General features: G+C 43.3%; 3 protein-coding genes and 1 pseudogene across 3 annotated transcripts; 1 reads left to right on the top strand and 3 right to left on the bottom strand.

The window, feature by feature from the left end:
* Window positions 1-270: 270 nt before the first annotated feature.
* LOC146553030 (tripartite motif-containing protein 16-like) lies at window positions 271-2,674 on the bottom strand. The gene has a single exon (XM_085255521.1). The coding sequence runs from the start codon at window positions 2,613-2,615 to the stop codon at window positions 948-950; it is 1,668 nt and encodes a 555-aa protein (XP_085111647.1). The 5' UTR covers window positions 2,616-2,674; the 3' UTR covers window positions 271-947.
* Window positions 2,675-7,628: 4,954 nt separating this feature from the next.
* LOC146553029 (uncharacterized) lies at window positions 7,629-9,239 on the top strand (annotated as a pseudogene).
* Window positions 9,240-9,329: 90 nt separating this feature from the next.
* Window positions 9,330-13,576, bottom strand: LOC146553028 (uncharacterized). The gene is made up of 3 exons (XM_085255554.1): window positions 13,435-13,576; window positions 11,891-12,169; window positions 9,330-11,404 (listed from the first exon to the last, which is right to left on the bottom strand). The coding sequence occupies exons 2-3, from the start codon at window positions 12,135-12,137 to the stop codon at window positions 10,860-10,862; spliced, it is 792 nt and encodes a 263-aa protein (XP_085111680.1). The 5' UTR covers window positions 12,138-12,169; window positions 13,435-13,576; the 3' UTR covers window positions 9,330-10,859.
* Window positions 13,577-16,650: 3,074 nt separating this feature from the next.
* Window positions 16,651-19,055, bottom strand: LOC146553027 (tripartite motif-containing protein 16-like). The gene has a single exon (XM_085255520.1). The coding sequence runs from the start codon at window positions 19,017-19,019 to the stop codon at window positions 17,328-17,330; it is 1,692 nt and encodes a 563-aa protein (XP_085111646.1). The 5' UTR covers window positions 19,020-19,055; the 3' UTR covers window positions 16,651-17,327.
* Between the last annotated feature and the right edge of the window lie 2,733 nt (window positions 19,056-21,788).

The following is a 21,788-nucleotide window of genomic DNA, read 5'->3' as shown; positions in this document are numbered from 1 at the left end:
CTGTGGATTTATATCATTATTTATATTTGTAAAGTGGATATGCAGTTTTTCAGTACTAATATAAGCATTTTATATCATTGCTTTATTGACAGATGTTTGGTGTTCAAGGTCAGGCATCAGTTTGAAAAAAACAAACAAACACACTGAGTTGAACTTGAACTTCCTACTGACAAAAACTAAAATTGGTGCAAAAATAACCAGAAACATATAAGAAGCATCCTGGAGGTGCTGCAGACAAGATAGGACCAATAACATGTCAACAGGAAATCCTTTTTACTAATTTGTTTATTTCTTTTTAGATTTTTACTCTCCATTTTAAGCCATGATGTTTGCTGATACTGTGTTCCTACTGTTTGTTCTCATTAATAGTTCTGTTTTTAACATTCTGTGCTGAAGCTGGAGGAAATGTTTCTACAGTGTCAGATGATACAGCTCCAAACTAAATAAGTGACTAACTAACGATGCTTTAATACACTTTACTATAAATTATGATATAGTGCACTTTCTTAAAATTTCTTATTGCTCTGTAATTAATTGTTTTCTTTATAAATGTACAAATGAGAATAAAATCTGTGTGATAAAGGAAGGTCTGTAGACTTCTCTGTTAAGATCAGTGAAGAGAAACAACAACATACAAATACCTAAGAAAAATATTCAGTAAACATTTAGAAGATAGAGAAGTTTATGTTGTCATGTGGAGAAATTTTTCAAATAAAAATATCCATAAGCATTGATAGTCTCCATGGCTGAACAGACACAGGAAAGAGCTCCACCTATAAAACGTAAAAACATCAAGACAACATGTTGAAGATGTCGAGGTACTGCCCATAATGTTTGACTGACATCTGATTTATGTGCAGCACATAAATACCACAATAATGATGGAGAGAAACTAAAAGGGAACTAAAATACAGATTTAAACTTACAACAATATGAAAGACTTCAGTCTATTTCACTTTAATCAACTCAGCAGTGTCTCCATAATAACAGTAAAGCCTCAGTCCAGCATAGAGCGGCTGAGTGAATGTGGTCTGGACTCTGTGGAGGAGAGTCATGGTTTCAGAGACGCTGTAGAAGGACAAAATACCTGCTCTGTGATCCAGGTACACTCCTACTCTGGAGGAACGAGGACCTGAGACACGAGTTTGGATGTTGTTGTGCCAACATGTAAAACTGTTGTTGTCACAATCTAATGACCAAGATTTGTCATTACGTCCAAATTCACATTCATATCCTTCTCTGCTGATATTCTTGTATGCGACTGCTACATAAACTCCTTCCCCTCTCCACTCCACCTCCCAGTAACAACGTCCAGTCAGACTCTCTCTACTCAGGACCTGATACCAAGTGAATCTGTCTGGATGATCAGAATAAGACTGTTGTTGTTTCATAAATGTTACTTTTCTGTTGTCCTCTGATAATAACAGCTGTTTGTGTGCTGTGTTTGGATCCAGTGTGATTTCACATGAATATTTTAAGAATTCAGCTCTGGTCTTTGGCTCTGGTTGTGACAGTAAAACATCCACTTCAGTGACTGTCAGTGAGATGTTTGTCCATTCCTCTCTCAGAATGTCCTGTAGTTTATCTCTGACCTCTGACACAGCTGCTGTCACATCCTCAAAGTAGCTCAGAGGACGGATATTGATGCTGGATGAGTCTGTAGACTCACTGAGTGCTGACAGTGAGGGGTAGTTGTGTAGAAACTGGATGTGATCCTCTGTGTGTGAGAGCTGCTTCAGCTCAGCATCTTTCCTCTTCAGCTCAGTGATCTCCTGCTCCAGCTTCTCCTGAAGCTCTTTGACTCGACTCACTTCAGTTTCCTGCTGGGATCTGATCTGCTGCTTCACATCAGAGCTTCTTTTCTGGATGAGATGGATCAGCTCAGTGAAGATCTTCTCACTGTGCTCCACTGTTTGATCAGCAGACTGATTGATGGCCTCCACCTCCTGTTGAAGCAGCTTCACATCTTTCTCTCTGTCCTGGATTCTCTGCTGGATGTTTTGTCGACTCACCTCCAGCTCTCTCTGCCTCTCAGTCCTTTCTGCTGCAGCTGAGACTGTGTCGTGGCCTTTATGTTCATCCACAGAGCAGAGATAACAGATACTCTGCTGATCAGTACGGCAGAACATCTTCATCACCTCATCATGACGAGAGCAGATGTTCTCCTGGAGCTTCTTGGAGGGCTCCACCAGCTTGTGTTTCTTTAACTGAGCTGCTACATAATGAGGCTGAAGGTGTTTCTCACAGTAAGAGACCAAACACACAAAACAGGACTTGAAGGCTTTCATTTTTCTTCCAGTGCAGACATCACAGGCCACATCTTCAGGTCCAGCATAGCAGTGATCAGCAGGAGCAGCTTGGAGTCCAGTCTTCTTCAGCTGCTCCACTAAAACTGCTAACATGGTGTTTTTCTCCAGGACAGGCCTCGCTGTGAAAGTCTGTCTGCACTGAGGGCAGCTGTATATTTTCTTCTTTTCCTCTTCATCCCAGAAGCTTTCAATACAGTTCATGCAGTAGCTGTGTCCACAGGGAAGAGTCACCGGATTCTTCAGTAGATCCAAACAGATCGAACAAGAGAAGGTTTCTCGGTCCAGCTGAACACTTTTCTGCGCCATTTCACCCAACAGTGTCAGTGACTGTGTAAGTTTCACTTCCTCAGAACTGAAACTGCTCTGATCTAAACAACATAGGTTTCTGTAGCGAATGGGATCTGTCAGCTCTTATACGTCACCACATGTTGGTTGCACCCATCTTCAAACTGCAGATCAGAAGGGGAGGGAACAAGGGAACATGTGGACAGAGAGGAGGTGCTGAGTTAGAGAGCAGGAAGAGGGAGGGTTATCAGACCACATTCACTCAATCCTGGAACACAGACCTGCATGTTTAGGTCTGTGTGCGCCTATTCGTCTGTGTCTATATGTCAGCTCGGGTCTTACACTCCACCCCCTTGGAACATCTCAGGCCCTCCAAGGTATGGAGGCTTATTTCCCCTCACCACACTCCCTGCTGGTGGCTGATGCCCTCAGACATCGGTGCGTTCTTGGTGTCCAGGGCTGGGCGCTCAGGTTTGTACCAGCTTACTCCCCGGTACGGCTGCTTGGTGGGGCCTGGTGCCCGTGGCTCGGTCGGGCCCCTTGCGGGGGCTCGATTCACTCTGGCACAGCTGACTGCCGGCAGAGCCCGCGTGTACGTCACTGCAGCCCCCTCTGGCTTCTGCTCTGTGGCTGTTGGGTGACCCCTCATCTGGGGTTCTCCTCAGCTCTTCCCAGGAAGGTGGCACGGTTGCCCCTCCGGTGGTCCTCTTTGGGCGCTCGCACTCTGGGGGCCTCTGGATGTCTGGGGCCTGGATCTCCTCCATGCCTGCTTCATGCCCTGGGGGACGGGGCTGTGGCTCCCCACACCTTCTAGCAGATCGTTACATGGAGAAGCCTTTTGAATAGACGAGCACTCATCCACACAGGTGTTCACACACACAAGCTACACCTTTCTTGGCTGCTACCTCAAACCACATTGTGCGATGTCAATCTTGCGTGCTGCACAATCACATTCAGTATTTAATATTTACTGTTATTTACACTTAGCTAGATTATTGCAATGGTGTTGTGTTATTATGTTGCTCTCTTTTTTGCTTGTTGTCTCTTATTTTCTTCTCTCAACAGGTGACCTGGGAGATATTTTTTAAGTGCCCTTTCTCACTGTCCCTCTTCCCCTTTTCTTTCTTTCTTTCTTTCTTTCTTTCTTTCTTTCTTTCTTTCTTTCTTTCTTTCTTTCTTTCTTTCTTTCTTTCTTTCTTTCTTTCTTTCTTTCTTTCTTTCTTTCTTTCTTCCTTCCTATCCCCCAGTCATGTTTGTCCTATCTGTAACAACTGAAAATAAATTAAAATAAATAAATAATAACAAAGGTTGATCAAATAGACCAATATGGCAAGGCCGTGATGGTCCATTTGGTAAATTAAGTTAGTTGGGCATCTTTTTTGGCCTTCAGACAATAATTCTGATGGCTAAAAAACAAGAAAGAAAGAAAGAAAGAAAGAAAGAAAGAAAGAAAGAAAGAAAGAAAGAAAGAAAGAAAGAAAGAAAGAAAGAAAGAAAGAAAGAAAGAGAAAAAAGTAATAAAAATGTCTCTAAAACATCTTTTAAGATGAATCTTTTTATGATTGAGTAAAAAAAAAAAAATGCTAAAATTCGAGTGCAGTGTTGAGTAAAATGGTTTTATTAAAATTTAATTGACCCTTTGAAATTATTTGTTGGAAGTCTTAAATCCCACTGAACAGGGGAAGAGAAAGAGACAGAGACACAAAGATAGCAACACAGAGGTAAATAAACATGGAGACAAGACACTGAGAATAAGACAGAAGGGGAAATGCCCAAAGTCCCATATCTCTGACAAGTTAAGTCACTTTTATTCATAAAAAAAACCCCAGAACTTAAATATAATTATAAACCACACATAAACATAATCATACACTCAACAAAAATATAAACGCAACACCTTTGTTTCTGCTCCGATTTGACATGGGATGGACATAAAGACCTAAAAGTCACTCCAGATACACAATATTACCATCCCTCCCAAACATAAGATAAGATAAGATAAGATAAGATAACCTTTATTAGTCCCACACGTGGGAAATTTGTTTTGTCACAGCAGGAAGTGGACAGTGCAAAAGTTATGAGGCAAAAATTAGAATACAATAAGAATAAATACAGTACACAACTGTACAGAATAGAATAAAATACTATATACAGTAGAATACAATAAAATAAATATACAATAAGATAAAAATAGAATACAAATACAAATACTATATACAACTGAGTAAAAATACAACGATGACAGAAAGGATTATTGCACTTAGTGTTATTGCATATGTATGGATGTGTGTGCTTGATCAGTTAAAGTCTTTATTATGGAGTCTGACAGCAGTGGGGAGGAAAGACCTGCGAAATCTCTCCGTCCCACACCGTGGGTGCCGCAGTCTCCCACTGAAGGAGCTGCTCAGTGCTGTCACAGTCTGCTGCATGGGGTGGGAGATGTTGTCCAACAGGGATGACAGCTTAGCCGCCGTTCTCCTGTCACTCACCACCTCCACTGGGTCCAGAGGGCATCCTAGAACAGAGCTGGCCCTTCGGATCACCCTGTTCAGTCTCTTCCTGTCCCCAGCAGAGATGCTGCCGCCCCAGCAGACCACACCATAAAAGATAGCAGAAGCCACCACAGAGTCATAGAAGGTCTTCAGGAGTGGGCCCTCCACTCCAAACGACCTGAGTCTCCGCAGCAGGTACAGCCTGCTCTGCCCTTTCCTGTAGAGGGCGTCTGAGTTATGAGTCCAGTCCAGTCTGTTGTTCAGATGAACACCAAGGTACCTGTAGCTGTCCACAGCCTCAATGTCCATACCTTGGATGTTCAGTGGTTGCAGTGGAGAATGCTTGTGCCTGCGGAAGTCTACCACCAGTTCCTTGGTTTTACTGGCGTTGATCTGGAGGTAGTTCAGCTGGCACCAGTCCACAAAGTCTTGAGTCAGTCCTCTGTACTCCTTGTCGTCCCCATCAGTGATGAGGCCGACTATTGCAGAGTCATCAGAGAACTTCTGCAGGAAGCACTGGGTGGAATTGTGGGAGAAGTCTGCAGTGTAGATGGTGAAGAGGAACGGAGCCAGAACCGTTCCCTGTGGGGCCCCCGTACTGCAGACGACCCTGTCCGACACACAGCCCTGAGTCCTCACATACTGTGGTCGGTCGGTGAGGTAGTCCAAAATCCAGGTAGTGAGGTGATGGTCCACTCCAGAGTTCACCAGCTTGTCCTTTAGAACCGAGGGAAGAATGGTGTTGAAGGCACTGGAGAAATCAAAGAACATGATTCTCACAGTGCTTCCAGCGGTCTCCAGGTGAGCGAGGGAACGATGTAGGAGGTGAATGACGGCATCATCCGCTCCAATGCCAGGCTGGTAGGCAAACTGAAGTGGGTCCAGTCATGAGCTTGTTAGGCGCCGAAGCTGAGCCAGGACCAACCGCTCCAGGGTCTTCATCAGGTGGGATGTCAGAGCCACCGGCCTGTAGCTGTTGAGGTCCTTGGGGCGTGAAGTCTTTGGCACTGGTACAACACAGGAGGTTTTCCAGAGCTGTGGGACTCTTCCCAACCTCAGGCTCAGGTTGAAGAGGTGCTCCATCACCCCACACAGTTGGTCCGCGCAGGACCTGACGACCCTCGAGCTGATGCCATCTGGACCCGCTGCCTTCTTGCCATTAATCCTCCTCAGTTCCCTCCTAACCTGGGTGGTTGAGAGAGACAGGCTGGAGCCTTGTGTTGAGTGTGTATTGGATGCTGCAGTTGGGGGTGGGGGGGAGTGAGCAGGGTGAATAGAGGAGGTGTGAAGTGTCAGAGGTGGAACAGCAGCAGTGGGGGTGGGTGAGTCTGCAGCCGATGTTGCAGACTGTCTCATGGTTGAATCAAATCTGTTGAAGAAATTATTCAGTTCATTTGCCCACCTCACATCCCTCCCAGGCAGAGAGTTCTGCTGTTTGTGGCCCGAGATGGTTCTGAGGCCTCTCCAGACTTCACCAACATTGTTTTGTTGAAGCTGGTTCTCCATCTTCTGCCTGTAGCTCTCCTTCCCATTCCTTATCAGTCCCCTCAGCTCTCTCTGCACCCTTTTCAACTCCTCTTTGTCTCTGGATTTGAAGGCCCTCCTCTTCTGCTTGAGGACGGTTTTAATTTCTGGGGTAATCCAAGGTTTGTTGTTGGAGAAACACCGTACAGTCCTGGTAGGTACGGTGTTATCCACACAGAAGTTTATATAGTCAGTAATGCATGTAGTAAGGCTGTCGATGTCCTCTCCGTGGTCATCACAAATCACCTCCCACACAGTCGACTCAAAACAATCCTTAAGAGCCTCCTCGCTCTCCTCTGACCATCTCTGTACTGTGCGGGTGGCTGGTGGCTCCCTGCGCACTAAGGGCTCATACACAGGGACAAGGTGCACCAGGTTGTGATCAGATCTGCCCAGGGGAGGGAGAGGTGATGAACTGTATGCCTCTTCTGCATTGGCATACAGTAAGTCCAGTGTTTTATTGACTCTGGTTGGGCAGGTCACATACTGGGTGAAGGTGGGCAGTGTGGAGTCCAGTGAGGCATGATTGAAGTCCCCTGATATTATGAGAAGGGCTCTCGGTGATTGTGTTTGCAGTCTGCTGACCACAGAGTGGAGAGTGTCACAGGCTGCATCCGCGTTGGCCGAGGGGGGGACATACGCTGTTATCGCGATAACATGCGAGAACTCCCGGGGCAGATAGTACGGACGCATGCTAACGGCTAACAGCTCAATGTCTCACATTGTTCACAAATCAGTCTAAATGTGTGATAGTGAGCACTTCTGCTTTGCTGAGATAATCCATCCCACCTCACAGGTGTGCCACATCAGGATGCTGATCTGACATCATGAGTAGTGCACAGGTGTACCTCAGACTGCCCACAACAAAAGGCCACCCTGGAATGTGCAGTTTTTTGCTTTATTGGGGGTCTGGGGACTCAGAACCGGTCAGTATCTGGTGTGACCACCATTTGCCTCATGCAGTGCAACACATCGTCTTCGCATGGAGTCTATCAGATTGTCAATTGTGGCCTGTGGAATGTTGGTCCACTCCTCTTCAATGGCTGTGCGAGGTTGTTGGATATTAGTGGGAACTGGTACACGCTGTCGTATACGCCGGTCAAGCACATCCAGAACATGCTCAATGGGTGACATGTCCGGTGAGTATGCTGGCCATGCAAGAACTGGGACATTCTCAGCTTCCAAGAACTGTGTACAGATCCTTGCAACATGGGGCCGTGCATTATCTTGCTGGAACATGAGGTGATGTTCATGGATGTATGGCACAACAATGGGCCTCAGGATCTCATCACGGTATCTCTGTGCATTCAGAATGCCATCAATGAAATGCACCCGTGTTCTTCGTCCATAACAGATGCCTGCCCATACCATAACCCCACCACCACCATGGGCCACTCGATCCACAACATTGACATCAGCAAAGCGCTCACCCACACGACGCCACACACGCTGTCTGCCATCTGCCCTGAACAATGTGAACCGAGATTCATCCGTGAAGAGAACACCTCTCCAACGTGCCAGACGCCATCGAATGTGAGCATTTGCCCACACAAGTCTGTTGCGGCGACGAGCTGGAGTCAGGTCAAGACCCCGATGAGGACGGCGAGCATGCAGTTGAGCCTCCCTGAGACGGTTTCTGACAGTTTGTGCAGAAATTGTTTGGTTATGCACACCAATTGTTCCAGCAGCTGTCTGAGTGGCTGGTCTCAGACGATCTTGGAGGTGAACCTGCTGGATGTGGAGGTCCTGGGCTGGTGTGGTTACACGTGGTCTGCGGTTGTGAGGCCGGTTGGATGTGCTGCCATATTCTCTGAAACGCCTGTGGAGACGGCTTATGGTTGAGGGATGGACATTCAATGCACGGGCAACAGATCTGGTTGACATTCCTGCTGTCAGCATGCCAATTGCACGCTCCCTCAATGCATGTGGCATCTGTGGCATTTTGCTGTGAGATAAAACTGCACATTCCAGGGTGGCCTTTTGTTGTGGGCAGTCTGAGGTACACCTGTGCACTACTCATGATGTCAGATCAGCATCTTGATGTGGCACACCTGTGAGGTGGGATGGATTATCTCAGCAAAGCAGAAGTGCTCACTATCACACATTTAGACTGATTTGTGAACAATGTTTGGGAGGGATGGTTATATTGTGTATCTGGAGTGACTTTTAGGTCTTTATGTCCATCCCATGTCAAATCGGAGCAGGAACAAAGGTGTTGCGTTTATATTTTTGTTGAGTGTAGAACAATTAAAAGTAAAACATACCAAAAACACATCAAATGGAGAGTGAAGCAAATATTATTAATAACAACAAATGCACATATTAATAATATAAACCAAAATCCTTCAATAAAAAGGCTACAAACAGAAACAACAATTTGAAACAGCAATAAGAAAACAGTGAAAGTGACTACAGATATAGACCTTCCTAGGGAGGCCTGAAGTGCAAACATACCCTCTACACTCCCTTCATAAAACAGGGGACCATGATTACCACCATAGTTGGCCGGTCTGAAGGCACTGACCTCAACGTCCATACAATGTTTGAGCAGGACAACCAGGACAGACCCACAACATACAGAGCCTTAAGTGACCGCAGGCAAATCTCATCCACCCCACCACCACAGTGATGGGCAAGTCTCCCTGCCCACTGTACAAAATGTGCTTCACAGACGTTGTTTCATGTTGTAAAGATTGTGCCTTAAAAAAATAGCCACAAGAAGTTTTAAAGAAATCTTTATTTCACTTTTAAGACACATAACCAACACCAACATACGAATCAACAGGATGAGCACATGCTGAAATTCAGTCTTCATGAAAATCGAGATTAAATCACAAAATGTTTGGTCTCATGTGTGTTTCTTTCCAGCTTTGACTCTGTGGAGTAAAACCTCTCCACTAAACAAAAAAAGAAAACATCTCAGCAACTTTTTTGTCACCTCCACAGCTCAACACGATACAAATATCACATCAAATGAATGTAAATACGTGTTTCATCTTCATTACAGGTTTTAATGGAATATGCAACAAACAGAATTAGGGCTGTGACATATCATATGATCTGCAATAATACTGGTATAAATGTTTACAAAAAAGTGTGTTTAGAGGAACATCATGTGTTTGCATTCACCCCAATGAGTCAACCCCAGTCATGTCTCACAGCCAGAGCCATATGTCGGGCTCCAGTCACAGTTTGGTAGCTGAATGTTCGCAAAATATGCAAGAAAACTTTTCCCACTGAAAGTGAAAAAAGCAAACCTGTTACAACACTTTAAGCAAAAACACACTTGAGTACAACCGGGCTGTGAAGGCACGTGAGCAGGAGATACTAGCAGCAGTGATGTGCGACCCAAAGGTAAACAAATGATTCAACCATGCATCACTGGAGCACTCGCGAGTTACATTTCATATAACAGCAAGAGCAGTCAGTGGATGGAAATTACTGATGTGCTACACGGTGGAAAAGCAGGAGGTTAAAAAGCTCGACCCAAGATGAAACAAACCAGGTAGAATTTCTTTTCCTTATATGACAGAATTGTGCAGGCTCCGCATTACAAGGTTATTTTGGATATTAAGCTAGAGTGTAAGCACTTGTAATACACTTTTCTTAAAACTTCCAGGAAAAACACCCCTGAGGATACTTATGTGCTCATATTTCATGTATGCCGTGTCACTAACATTGCACTATAATGTTGTTCATAGAGTATTTAAAGGTAGAATGGGAGGCAGAGCCTTCAGCTTTTAAGATTAGACTTAAAACTTTCCTTGTTGCAGATGGGGGTCCCTCCCTGAGCCTGGTTCTGCTGGAGGTTTCTTCCTGTTAAAAAGGAGTTTTTCCTTCCCACTGTCGCCAAAACGCTTGCTAATAGGGGGTCATATGACTGTTTGGGTTTTCTCTGTTTTCATTGTATTATTGTTGGGTCTTTACCTTACAATATCAAGCACCTTGAGGTGGCCACATTTTCACACTTTGAATTAGCTAAGCTGTCATCAGTGACAGCAGCTCACTGGAAGAGAAAGATGGAAAATCCATCATTTACTTACACATATAAATGCTGCTGCCTGCCGAGCTGATAAAATGTACATTATTTTTTTTAAATGTAAGTTTCTTGAAATATTATTTTGAGGCTATATCTCCCACCCCTACATACAATAAACAATACAGAGTTTTTTAAGGAAGGAGGTCATCTGATCTGCTCTGATCTGGCTTCTCAGTGGACTGCTTCATCTGACAGTTCTCCCACTTTTAACTAGTGTGAATCCTCATGTGTCTTTGTAACTGTATCCTCTGAATGAAGCTTCTCACCTGTGTGGATTCTCATGTGAGTTTTCAAGTTTATCATCAGGCTGAATCTTTTTCCGCAGGTGCTGCAAGAATGTGGCTTCTCACCTGTGTGAACCCTCATATGTCTCGTTAGTTTGGATCTGTACTCAAAGGTTTTTCCACAAATCTCACATTTCACAAACTTTTTACTTGTGTCAGTTTTACGCTGACTCTCTGACACAGGAAAGTTGTCTTGCTGATCTCTGCTCTCTGGTTCAGGAGAGCTGGAAGAAAGGAGATGTTCACTGTCCAGCTCTGGCTCACTTTCCTCATAAGTAGGAGCCACCATGAAGATAATAATGCCTTCAGTCTCCTGCTTCACTACAAGCTGATCTACGTCCTGACTGGTGCAAGGTTCCTCCTCTTCCTCTTTTATGTGTGGAAGCTCCGGATCCTCCTGGTCGAGGCTGAAGTTTCTCTCCTGGTCCCCAAAAACCAGTTCCTCCTCACATTCATGCTGTTGTGGGAAAGCTGAGGTGACAAATGGACAAAATTACTTGTCTTAGATAAATATAGAAGTATAACAAGAATGACTACTCGGCAGTGGTGTCTACAGCTGTCCATTTCCAACTCTACAACAGAGTTTAATCAAAATATCATCCGAAATATCATCATATCATTTACCCAGACCTGGAAACTGTTAAAATAAGATTTCATGCACTCACTTCTAACACGTTAGTAAATTTCTATGCACCAATCACAGTTTGTCCACCAATTACTGTTGGAAACATGTTTATGTAAATGATAAGACAAACATCAGACAGAAGGGGAAATTTAAAAGTAGGATTAAAATATGGGGATAAAAAGCAGCGAAGCTCTCAGAAAACCTCGACTAACAATCAGCTGAGTTTATTTAAACACTGGCCTTGAAGAACTCTGATGTGTTTCCAAAATATCTTTATTGAATGAATTAAAGTCATATTAATTTTTAGGTAAGACCATTACGGTTTTACATACCCCTGCTGTGTAAGTTCATTTCAGGTTTCCAGATGTTATCCAGCTGTCTGAGCTGCTCTTCTTCAGTCCAGATGAGGCCTTCATCCTCCTGTTTGAGTACAATCTTTTCTACGTCATCACTGATGCAGAGTTCCTCCTCTTCCTCTTTGATCTGTGGAGGATCTGGGCCCTCCTGGTCCAGACTGGAGTTCCTCTCCTGGTTGGAGACCTGCTGGTCATACAGGCCCTCCTCTTCCTCACACTTCATGTTAGGGGGAGATCTTGAGGAACAAAGGGTCACTGAGGAAAAAGGTTAATAATGTGATGACAGGAAAACACATCTGAGCAAATATAGTCCACTCTGAGCATGTCCTCATATGGGAGTGAAATTTAAACTGTACAAATGTGAAAAATGAAAGTGTAAGTTACTCTCGAGCTCTGATACTCTTATTAGGAAAGTTCAGAGTACAAATCATTCAGGTAGCTGCTGCCAGCTTCACGCTGCAAGTAAATGTTTGTCATTGTTGTAGATTAAACTGAAAATCTCACAGTGCCATAGCAGATAAGTACCAGTCAGGTTTCACAGCCAGTCATTGCACAGAATCAACCCAACTAAAGTCATCAGTGATCTGAAGATTATTAGGGACTCAGAGTTTCAGTCTTAGTTCTATTTGATCTCATTGCTGCCTTTGATACTGTTGATCATGACATTTTAAATCAAAGGTTTCATCATTTAGTTGGTTTAACTGGACAGTTCTCAATTGGCTCTCGACCTTTGACCCAGTTAAACCTCTCAGGTCATCAGGTTCAGATCTGTTAACTGTTCCCAAAATCAGATGTAAGTGTGCTAAGAGTGTGTTCAGTTACTGTGCTCCTGTTCTTTGGAGCATGCAGCCATAGTTTGCCTGCTGTGGCTGCATTCAAAACTAACAACTATGTTTCCATGCTTTGTGAATAACACTGACATCTGTGAGATTTGAGCTGATTTAGTTCGAGTTAAGACTGTTTATTAGAACATTACAAAGTTATTTTAAAAACTTCATCATTTTCTTGAACCCAAATATAATTCAGTTGAAAAATATACATTTTAACATGAGGTGAGGATGGTGGGGGAGGCACGATGGTCTTGTAGGGTTAGACCCTGATTAAGGGGTATTTTTGAAAGTAAAGCCCATCTCTCAAAGTCCCTGCCGGCCTGCCTCCACCTCGGGAAGCCTGTGGGTGCAGACGGAGGTGAGGAGCACCACAGGCGGCAGAGGACTGTCTGTAGCCCCGGAGTGAGGGTCAGAGAGCCGAAGCAGACAGCGAACTGTGGCACAGTGCAGAAAACAGAAGCTTTCCCTCCCTGCCTCCTTTATCTTAATCTTCTAAATAAATCTTCTATAAAGGCACTTTCTCTCGGTCTCAAGGTTTGTTTAATGCTAAAAGTTTACCGTAAAAAAGAGACGCACTTGTGTGATTAGCCGCTCCCTGATTTCAGTATGTTAGCCTACAAGCTGAGCTCTGATCAGGTCCTACATGAGTTGTATTCTTGTGTTAGTCCACTGAGACCATCGCAGTTTTACCTGTTATGCGTAACTTTATCTCGGGTTTCCGGCTGATATCCAGCAGTCTCTGCTGAAGGTTGATCTCATACTGGACGATCAGACGTTCTGTTAACCTCAGAGCAGATTTCTTCTGCAGCAGTCAGCCGGTCTCTCCACTATTGCTTCTAAACGAACAATAAAAAAAATGTAATTATAGAAAAACACTTCTGAGAAGATAAAGTTTTAGTTAAAGTCTGTAATGAGGGCATGTTGCTCACATTTGCAGGTGAAATTAAAAGTGTGTAAAAATGAAGTTATTTGTGCACTCTGATGCAAATGAGAACTTGAGTTCTGACATTTTTCAGCAACATTAAGAGTAAAAAAAACCTTTCAAACAAAAAAGAACTCACTTATTACTGACTGACTGATGATCTATTTTGGAGTTGATCTCGAAACTGATCTACATCTTGATATTTTTCAAAATAATCTTCACTATTGGGGGTGGCTGTAGCTCAGGCGGTAGAGCAGATCATCTACTGATCGGTTCGATTCCCGGCTTCACCTAGTCTGCATTTCAAATATCCTTGGGCAAGATACTAACTCCAAGTTGCCTCAAGTTGCTCTTTGATCTGTGGAATGTGTGTCTGAATGTTGGTAGAAAGCACTAAGAAAAATGTGCTTGTGCGAATGGGAGTGAGTGGGTGAATGCACAAGTTTTGTAAAGCGCTTTGAGTGCTCAAGATTGAGTAGAAAAGCGCTATATAAGAACCAGTCCATTTAAAACTCCCTGTCATGTTTTCACGAATACACATTAAATAGATCTGACTGATACAAACTGTAGGTTTAATATTAATGTTAACACTTCAGAAAAGCCATTACAGTTTTACCGCTGGTCTGTAAATCTTTCTCAGGTTTCCAGATGTTATGCAGCTGTCTGAGCCGCTCTTCCCCGCTCCAGACGACGATGCCTTCATCCTCGTGTTTCACTACAAGCTGTTCTCCCTCTTGACTGATGCAGAGTTCCTCCTGTTCCTCTTTGATCTGTGGGGGATCTGTGTCCTCCTGGTCCAGATTGAAGTTCCTCTCCTGCTTCCAGACCTGCTGGCCAGCCAGATCTTCCTCCTCCTTACACTTCATGTTGATGTGGGACTTGAGGAACAAAGTAAAAAGAAAAAGATTAGACAGGTAAAGGTGCAGCCTCAGTCAGCAGGGCTGTACACTGTGAGCATGTTGCTCACATATGTGAGAGAGGTTTGTACAAATGTTTCAGAAGCACCATGTGACTCCCTCTCTTTGTTGGAAAGTCTTATTAATTCACTTTATAACTATTACTTTGAAGATAAATTTCTACCATCACAAAAATATTATGACCTCTTTAAAAACAAACAACGGCAACTACATGACTTAAATTCCATGTTTAGATGAAGGTAATGGTCAATGCCTTTTGACAGGGGAAAAACCTCCACACAGAAGAATCTTACTTGGCTGAATCATAAATTATTCACCATGATTAAAACTGCAGATGAGCAATAATCTGCATTTTATTTTAGCCAAAGAGGAATGTTTCTGTTTGTCTGTGATCTGACTTTTTCTGCTGGCTCCAAATTTCATTTTATCCTGTGTAAGTTTGTTTCTCTTCCTGTTAACTAGCAAAGTCAAAATCACCTTGATTCATTTAACTTTAATTCAATTATAAATGTAATCATTTTATTGAACAATTAATTTCATTTCAATGAAAAACAATTACTTAAAAGAAAGAGATTAAGTTGGAGAGAGACATGTGGCCATCTTTTAGTGAGTTAGACCCTGATTAAGGGCTATTTTTAAAAGTAAAGCCCATCTCTCAAAGTCCCTGCCGGCCTGCCTCCACCTCGGGAAGTCTGTGGGTGCAGACGGAGGTGAGGAGCACCACAGGCGGCAGAGAACTGTCTGTAGCCCCGGAGTGAGGCGTCGTGAACCGAAGCAGACAGCGAACTGTGGCACAGTGCAGAAAACCGAAGCTTTCCCTCCCTGTTTGGTTTTGATGTGTCTCATGAAAGTCTATTGTTAAAAGTTGACCTTTAAAAAAAACGGACGCACTTGTTTGATTAGCTGCTCTCTGATTTTAGCCTGTTAGCTTACAGACTGAGCTCAGATCGTTCCTGTGTTAGTTCATTGAGAACATCACAGTTTTACATACCTGCTGCGTGACTTCATCTCGGGTCTCCGGCTGATATACAGCAGTCTGAGCCAGTGGCGGATCTCATCATCCTGGACGACTGTTTTTAATGTTTTTAACCACGGAGATTTCTTCTGCATCATCAGTCTCTCATTGTTAAACTCTCCCAGAAACTGAAGACAGTTGTGCCATTTCCGCGCTTCTTCTTCTTCTATTGAGTAGACGGCAGACTACACATGTCCAAGGGTAATACTGTCCTCCTCAGGCCATTGGCATCAAGTCAAAGCCTTAAAGTCTGGTACTTTGCGCATGGTCATTTTTTACGAACAGCAGAATCACAAGACAAAGCGTGCCAATGTTTATACTTTTCACTGTGACTGCCAAATAGATGAAAAAGTAGATGTTAAAAAACAACTTATAGTTTTGTCATTGGGCTGGTAGAAAGCTATGAGTTTCTGTCCCTTTGTCTGACCTTAGAGACTTATTTTAAAAGGAAACATTACAATCCTTTAAAGCAAGTATTTTCACCTCTGTTCCCCCCTCTGTACTTAGCTTTTTTGTTGTCATGTCAGTAATTGTCCAGTTGATGGCTCCCTTGGATCACAAGCCTGTCTCATGAGTCCAAGTGAATATATTCTTAATAAACAGCTTTGAAGAATTTGTGACCAACTTTGTTTAATTCGGAACATCATCATCATGAGTCAAACTCACTCTTGGATCTACAAAATATTGAACAAAAACAAACATCACTGAATCATAAGGTATTTGCTCCAACTCTTAGTCCAGAAACACATGAGTGAACTAGATCAGCTGCTCCTCCAGTTCAGCTGTGGATTTATATCATTATTTATATTTGTAAAGTGGATATGCAGTTTTTCAGTACTAATATAAGCATTTTATATCATTGCTTTATTGACAGATGTTTGGTGTTCAAGGTCAGGCATCAGTTTGAAAAAAACAAACAAACACACTGAGTTGAACTTGAACTTCCTACTGACAAAAACTAAAATTGGTGCAAAAATAACCAGAAACATATAAGAAGCATCCTGGAGGTGCTGCAGACAAGATAGGACCAATAACATGTCAACAGGAAATCCTTTTTACTAATTTGTTTATTTCTTTTTAGATTTTTACTCTCCATTTTAAGCCATGATGTTTGCTGATACTGTGTTCCTACTGTTTGTTCTCATTAATAGTTCTGTTTTTAACATTCTGTGCTGAAGCTGGAGGAAATGTTTCTACAGTGTCAGATGATACAGCTCCAAACTAAATAAGTGACTAACTAACGATGCTTTAATACACTTTACTATAAATTATGATATAGTGCACTTTCTTAAAATTTCTTATTGCTCTGTAATTAATTGTTTTCTTTATAAATGTACAAATGAGAATAAAATCTGTGTGATAAAGGAAGGTCTGTAGACTTCTCTGTTAAGATCAGTGAAGAGAAACAACAACATACAAATACCTAAGAAAAATATTCAGTAAACATTTAGAAGATAGAGAAGTTTATGTTGTCATGTGGAGAAATTTTTCAAATAAAAATATCCATAAGCATTGATAGTCTCCATGGCTGAACAGACACAGGAAAGAGCTCCACCTATAAAACGTAAAAACATCAAGACAACATGTTGAAGATGTCGAGGTACTGCCCATAATGTTTGACTGACATCTGATTTATGTGCAGCACATAAATACCACAATAATGATGGAGAGAAACTAAAAGGGAACTAAAATACAGATTTAAACTTACAACAATATGAAAGACTTCAGTCTATTTCACTTTAATCAACTCAGCAGTGGCTCCATAATCATCGTAAACCAACAGTTCATAATAGTAAAGCCTCAGTCCAGCATAGAGCGGCTGAGTGAATGTGGTCTGGACTCTGTGGAGGAGAGTCATGGTTTCAGAGACGCTGTAGAAGGACAAAATACCTGCTCTGTGATCCAGGTACACTCCTACTCTGGAGGAACAAGGACCTGAGACAGGAGTTTGGATGTTGTTGTACCGAAATATAAAACTGTTGTTGTAACAATTTAATGACCAAGATTTGTCATTACATCCAAAAACACATTCACCTCCTTCTCTGCTGATATTCTTGTATGCGACTGCTACACAAACTCCTCCCCCTCTCCACTCCACCTCCCAGTAACAACGTCCAGTCAGACTCTCTCTACTCAGGACCTGCAACGATCCAGTGAATCTGTCTGGATGATCAGAATAAGACTGTTGTTGAATCACTGCTTGCGCTTTTCTGTTCCCCTCTGATAATAACAGCTCTTCGTGTGCTGTGTTTGGATCCAGTGTGATTTCACGTGAATATTTTAAGAATCCAGCTCTGGTCTTTGGCTCTGGTTGTGACAGTAAAACATCCACTTCAGTGACTGTCAGTGAGATGTTTGTCCATTCCTCTCTCAGAATGTCCTGTAGTTTATCTCTGACCTCTGACACAGCTGCTGTCACATCCTCAAAGTAGCTCAGAGGATGGATATTGATGCTGGATGAGTCTGTAGACTCACTGAGTGCTGACAGTGAGGGGTAGTTGTGTAGAAACTGGATGTGATCCTCTGTGTGTGAGAGCTGCTTCAGCTCAGCATCTTTCCTCTTCAGCTCAGTGATCTCCTGCTCCAGCTTCTCCTGAAGCTCTTTGACTCGACTCACTTCAGTTTCCTGCTGGGATCTGATCTGCTGCTTCACATCAGAGCTTCTTTTCTGGATGAGATGGATCAGCTCAGTGAAGATCTTCTCACTGTGCTCCACTGTTTGATCAGCAGACTGATTGATGGCCTCCACCTCCTGTTGAAGCAGCTTCACATCTTTCTCTCTGTCCTGGATTCTCTGCTGGATGTTTTGTCGACTCACCTCCAGCTCTCTCTGCCTCTCAGTCCTTTCTGCTGCAGCTGAGACTGTGTCGTGGCCTTTATGTTCATCCACAGAGCAGAGATAACAGATACTCTGCTGATCAGTACGGCAGAACATCTTCATCACCTCATCATGACGAGAGCAGATGTTCTCCTGGAGCTTCTTGGAGGGCTCCACCAGCTTGTGTTTCTTTAATGGAGCAACATCATAATGAGGCTGAAGGTGTTTCTCACAGTAAGATGCCAGACAGACTAAACAGGACTTGAAGGCTTTCATTTTTCTTCCAGTGCAGACATCACAGGCCACATCTTCAGGTCCAGCATAGCAGTGATCAGCAGGAGCAGCTTGGAGTCCAGTCTTCTTCAGCTGCTCCACTAAAACTGCTAACATGGTGTTTTTCTCCAGGACAGGCCTCGCTGTGAAAGTCCTCCGGCACTGAGGGCAGCTGTAGATTTTCTTCTTTTCCTCTTCATCCCAGAAGCTTTCAATACACTTCATGCAGTAGCTGTGTCCACAGGGAAGAGTCACCGGATCCTTCAGTAGATCCAAACAGATCGAACAAGAGAAGGTTTCTCGATCCAGCTGAACACTTTTCTGCGCCATTTCTCCTCTCAGTGTCAGTGACTGTGTAAGTTTCACTTCCTTATTATAGAAACTGGTCTGACCTGATCTGAACAACAAGTGTTGCTGCTGTGAATGGGGCCTGCCAACTCTAACACATGTTGGTTACACCCATCTTCATAATGTAGATCTAAAGGGGAGGGAACACAGAAAGATATGGACAGACAGGAGGTGCTTAGCTAGAGAGCAGGAAGAAGAGGAAGGGTTTTCATGCTGTGATTCATTCCAGAAAGCAGGAAGAGGCTCTGTGTTTAATTGTTTTTCTGTTCAAACCTTTAACTAAATAATATAAATGTCAATAACTGGATGCCTCTCTATTCTTTTTGTTAATCTGCTAAATGAATAGTTTGTTTCTTTTAACAATTCAAATAGCAGAAATGAACAGCTGACAGCTTGTCAGACTCAGACTGTAAACCATAGAGACAGTTTATATATACATTTAGTCAGGGCAGTGCAGAGATGTTTAAAGGGGCGGGTGCTCACAGTTAAAAAGGGCACATAGAAGCAGGCTGAAGAACAACAACCCACATTCATCAAGAATCTAATATGGAATCACATCACACTACATCACTGTCATCAGGTGGGCACAATGCAAAGCAAATGTAGCCCATTTTTTACCTGATGGGTACAATGTTGCTGTTTGGGGGGTTGCTTCTGCTCTTGCTGCTGATAGTGCTGGAGGGCAGGGCTGTGTTGATCTGAGACTGTAGAGATTAAACAGTCCACAGGAGAGAGGGTAGCTGATTAAACAAGTGTTATGAGATAATAATAAAACGCAAAGATTGGTCACGGCGCTTGGAACCATAAGGCAACAAAACTGTGGGAAATAAACTAAGCTCTGCCTGTGAATCACTCTTTGCCTCTCTTCTTCCTTCCATCTCCTCATCTCATCTATCACATTCCACTTGCTGTCCATCTGAGAACGAGGCACCGTTTGCTATTGAATCCATCTATTATTTAATTATACATTTTAACAACTCTTGCACCTAATCCATAATAAAGCAATGATAGAAAAATGTTATAGAACAAAAACTTTGTGTTTATTATGTCTGTGAAGGTTCTCAGTCATCCAGGTCATCGTAGTCAAATCAGCTTGCAAAGAAAAGCGTCTGGACTTGTTTAAGTTGCTTGAAGACTGTTGAAATCTCCCAATTCTTTGAATCTTTGGGCTGAAGGAAGGACAATACTCGGTGTATAAATGCTCAATCAACAATCATTTATTTCCATACAATTCAACAGTCAGAGCATTACAACGTCCGGACGGGAGAGATGCCTGCAGAGGTTCGACAGCATGTCTCAAAATGGTAGCAACTTTCACAGACTTTTATAGCTAGTCACAGCCCCCCTCTTTGTCATAAAAGCTGCATCTTCACATGTTTTTCTAATTCTTAGCGAGCCTGGCTCCTGACCTTGCCTCCCTGTCTTTCTGTGTGAAGCAGGAAGGGGGGTAAGGAATGTGGTTTTATCTCTTCTGCCCAGACACCTAGTTGGTCTGTGCACAGATTTTTGCCAATTTGTTTTTAAGATTTTGGTTCATTCTTTCCACTTTTCCCTGAGATTGTGGATGGTAAACTGTACCATATCTATGTTGCAACCCCAACATACATTCCACCTCAGCGAGATCTCGATTTTTAAAGTGAGTGCCATTATCTGATCTTACCTTCTCTGGGAATCCATGCCAGGGGACATAATAATTCACCAGACATTTGATCACTGTTTTACTATCCTCTCTGCGTTTTGGCCACGCCTCTGGCCAGCCAGTCAGACCATCCACACACACCAACAGATATCTAAACCCTCGAACAGTGGTTATCATGTCAGTGTAATCAATCACAATTTCCTGGTCTGGTCTTTCTGGCAAAGGAAACTTACCCATTTCTGGTTTCACGGTGGGCTTCGGATTGTATTGTCCACAAATCAGGCAGGTTCTCACATGTTCCCTTACCAGGTTTTTCATGTAGGGATGCCACCAATGACACAAATCCCTTTCCATCTGGGCCACTCCCACATGACCTAGCCCATGAGCTTCTTTGATTTTCTCCTGGGCCACTTCTGCTGCGAGCACTGGCCGCCCATCGGGCCCTCTCCACAATCCTTCTGATTGTACGGCCCCTCTTTCCTGCCACACCGCCTTTTCCTCGGGTGAGGCTCCTCCTTGCGCCTTTTCGATGTCCTCTCGCTGTTGGGCTGGCAGGTCTCCCCATTCCATACCCATACTTACCATTTGTTTTCCTTCCTTATAGCCTGCCGCCCGTTTTGCTTCCTCGTCGGCTGCTCTGTTTCCTTTCGCCACCCAAGTGTCAGACTCGTCATGCCCTTTACACTTTATGATAGCGACCTCCAGAGGTTCTTTCAGAGCGTCCTCCAGCTGTCTCATTTCCTCCTCATGTTTGATCGGTTTATTTGTGGCTGTTCTGAATCCAGCCCTCCTCCATTGCCCCAGCTCCACATGTGCTGCTCCAAAAACATATGCTGAGTCAGTATAAATGTTAACTCTTTTTCCTTTCCCTAATCTCAGAGCTTCTATCACTGCAATAAGCTCTGCTCTCTGTGCTGACTGAGGCCCTTCTAATGTTCCTGATTTCTCCACCAGCAGCTGGTCTCCAACTCCTTTCACCACTGCATAGCCTGTTTTCAATCCTTCACTCGGATCTCTAAAACAACATCCATCTGTAAAATAATCATCTGCCTCACTCACCGGTTCTGCTCTCAAATCAGACCTTACTTTCTCTTCAACCTCTACTATTTGTG

This window comes from Mchenga conophoros, linkage group LG18 (genome assembly GCF_057382185.1).
Source record: "Mchenga conophoros isolate Kocher_MC1m ecotype Shallow Benthic linkage group LG18, M_conophoros_male_GT1.1, whole genome shotgun sequence".
Classification (NCBI taxonomy): domain Eukaryota; kingdom Metazoa; phylum Chordata; class Actinopteri; order Cichliformes; family Cichlidae; genus Mchenga; species Mchenga conophoros.
This window is presented reverse-complemented; position numbering and strand designations above follow the sequence as displayed.

Bases quoted from the DNA above. Each gene is read 5' to 3' on its own strand.
- LOC146553030 (XM_085255521.1), bottom strand. From the start codon at position 2,615: ATGGCGCAGAAAAGTGTTCAGCTGGACCGAGAAACCTTCTCTTGTTCG.
- LOC146553028 (XM_085255554.1), bottom strand. From the start codon at position 12,137: ATGAAGTGTGAGGAAGAGGAGGGCCTGTATGACCAGCAGGTCTCCAAC. The intron at 11,405-11,890 runs GTATGTAAAACC...TTGTCACCTCAG, and splicing joins AATGAACTTACACAGCAGGG to CTTTCCCACAACAGCATGAA.
- LOC146553027 (XM_085255520.1), bottom strand. From the start codon at position 19,019: ATGGCGCAGAAAAGTGTTCAGCTGGATCGAGAAACCTTCTCTTGTTCG.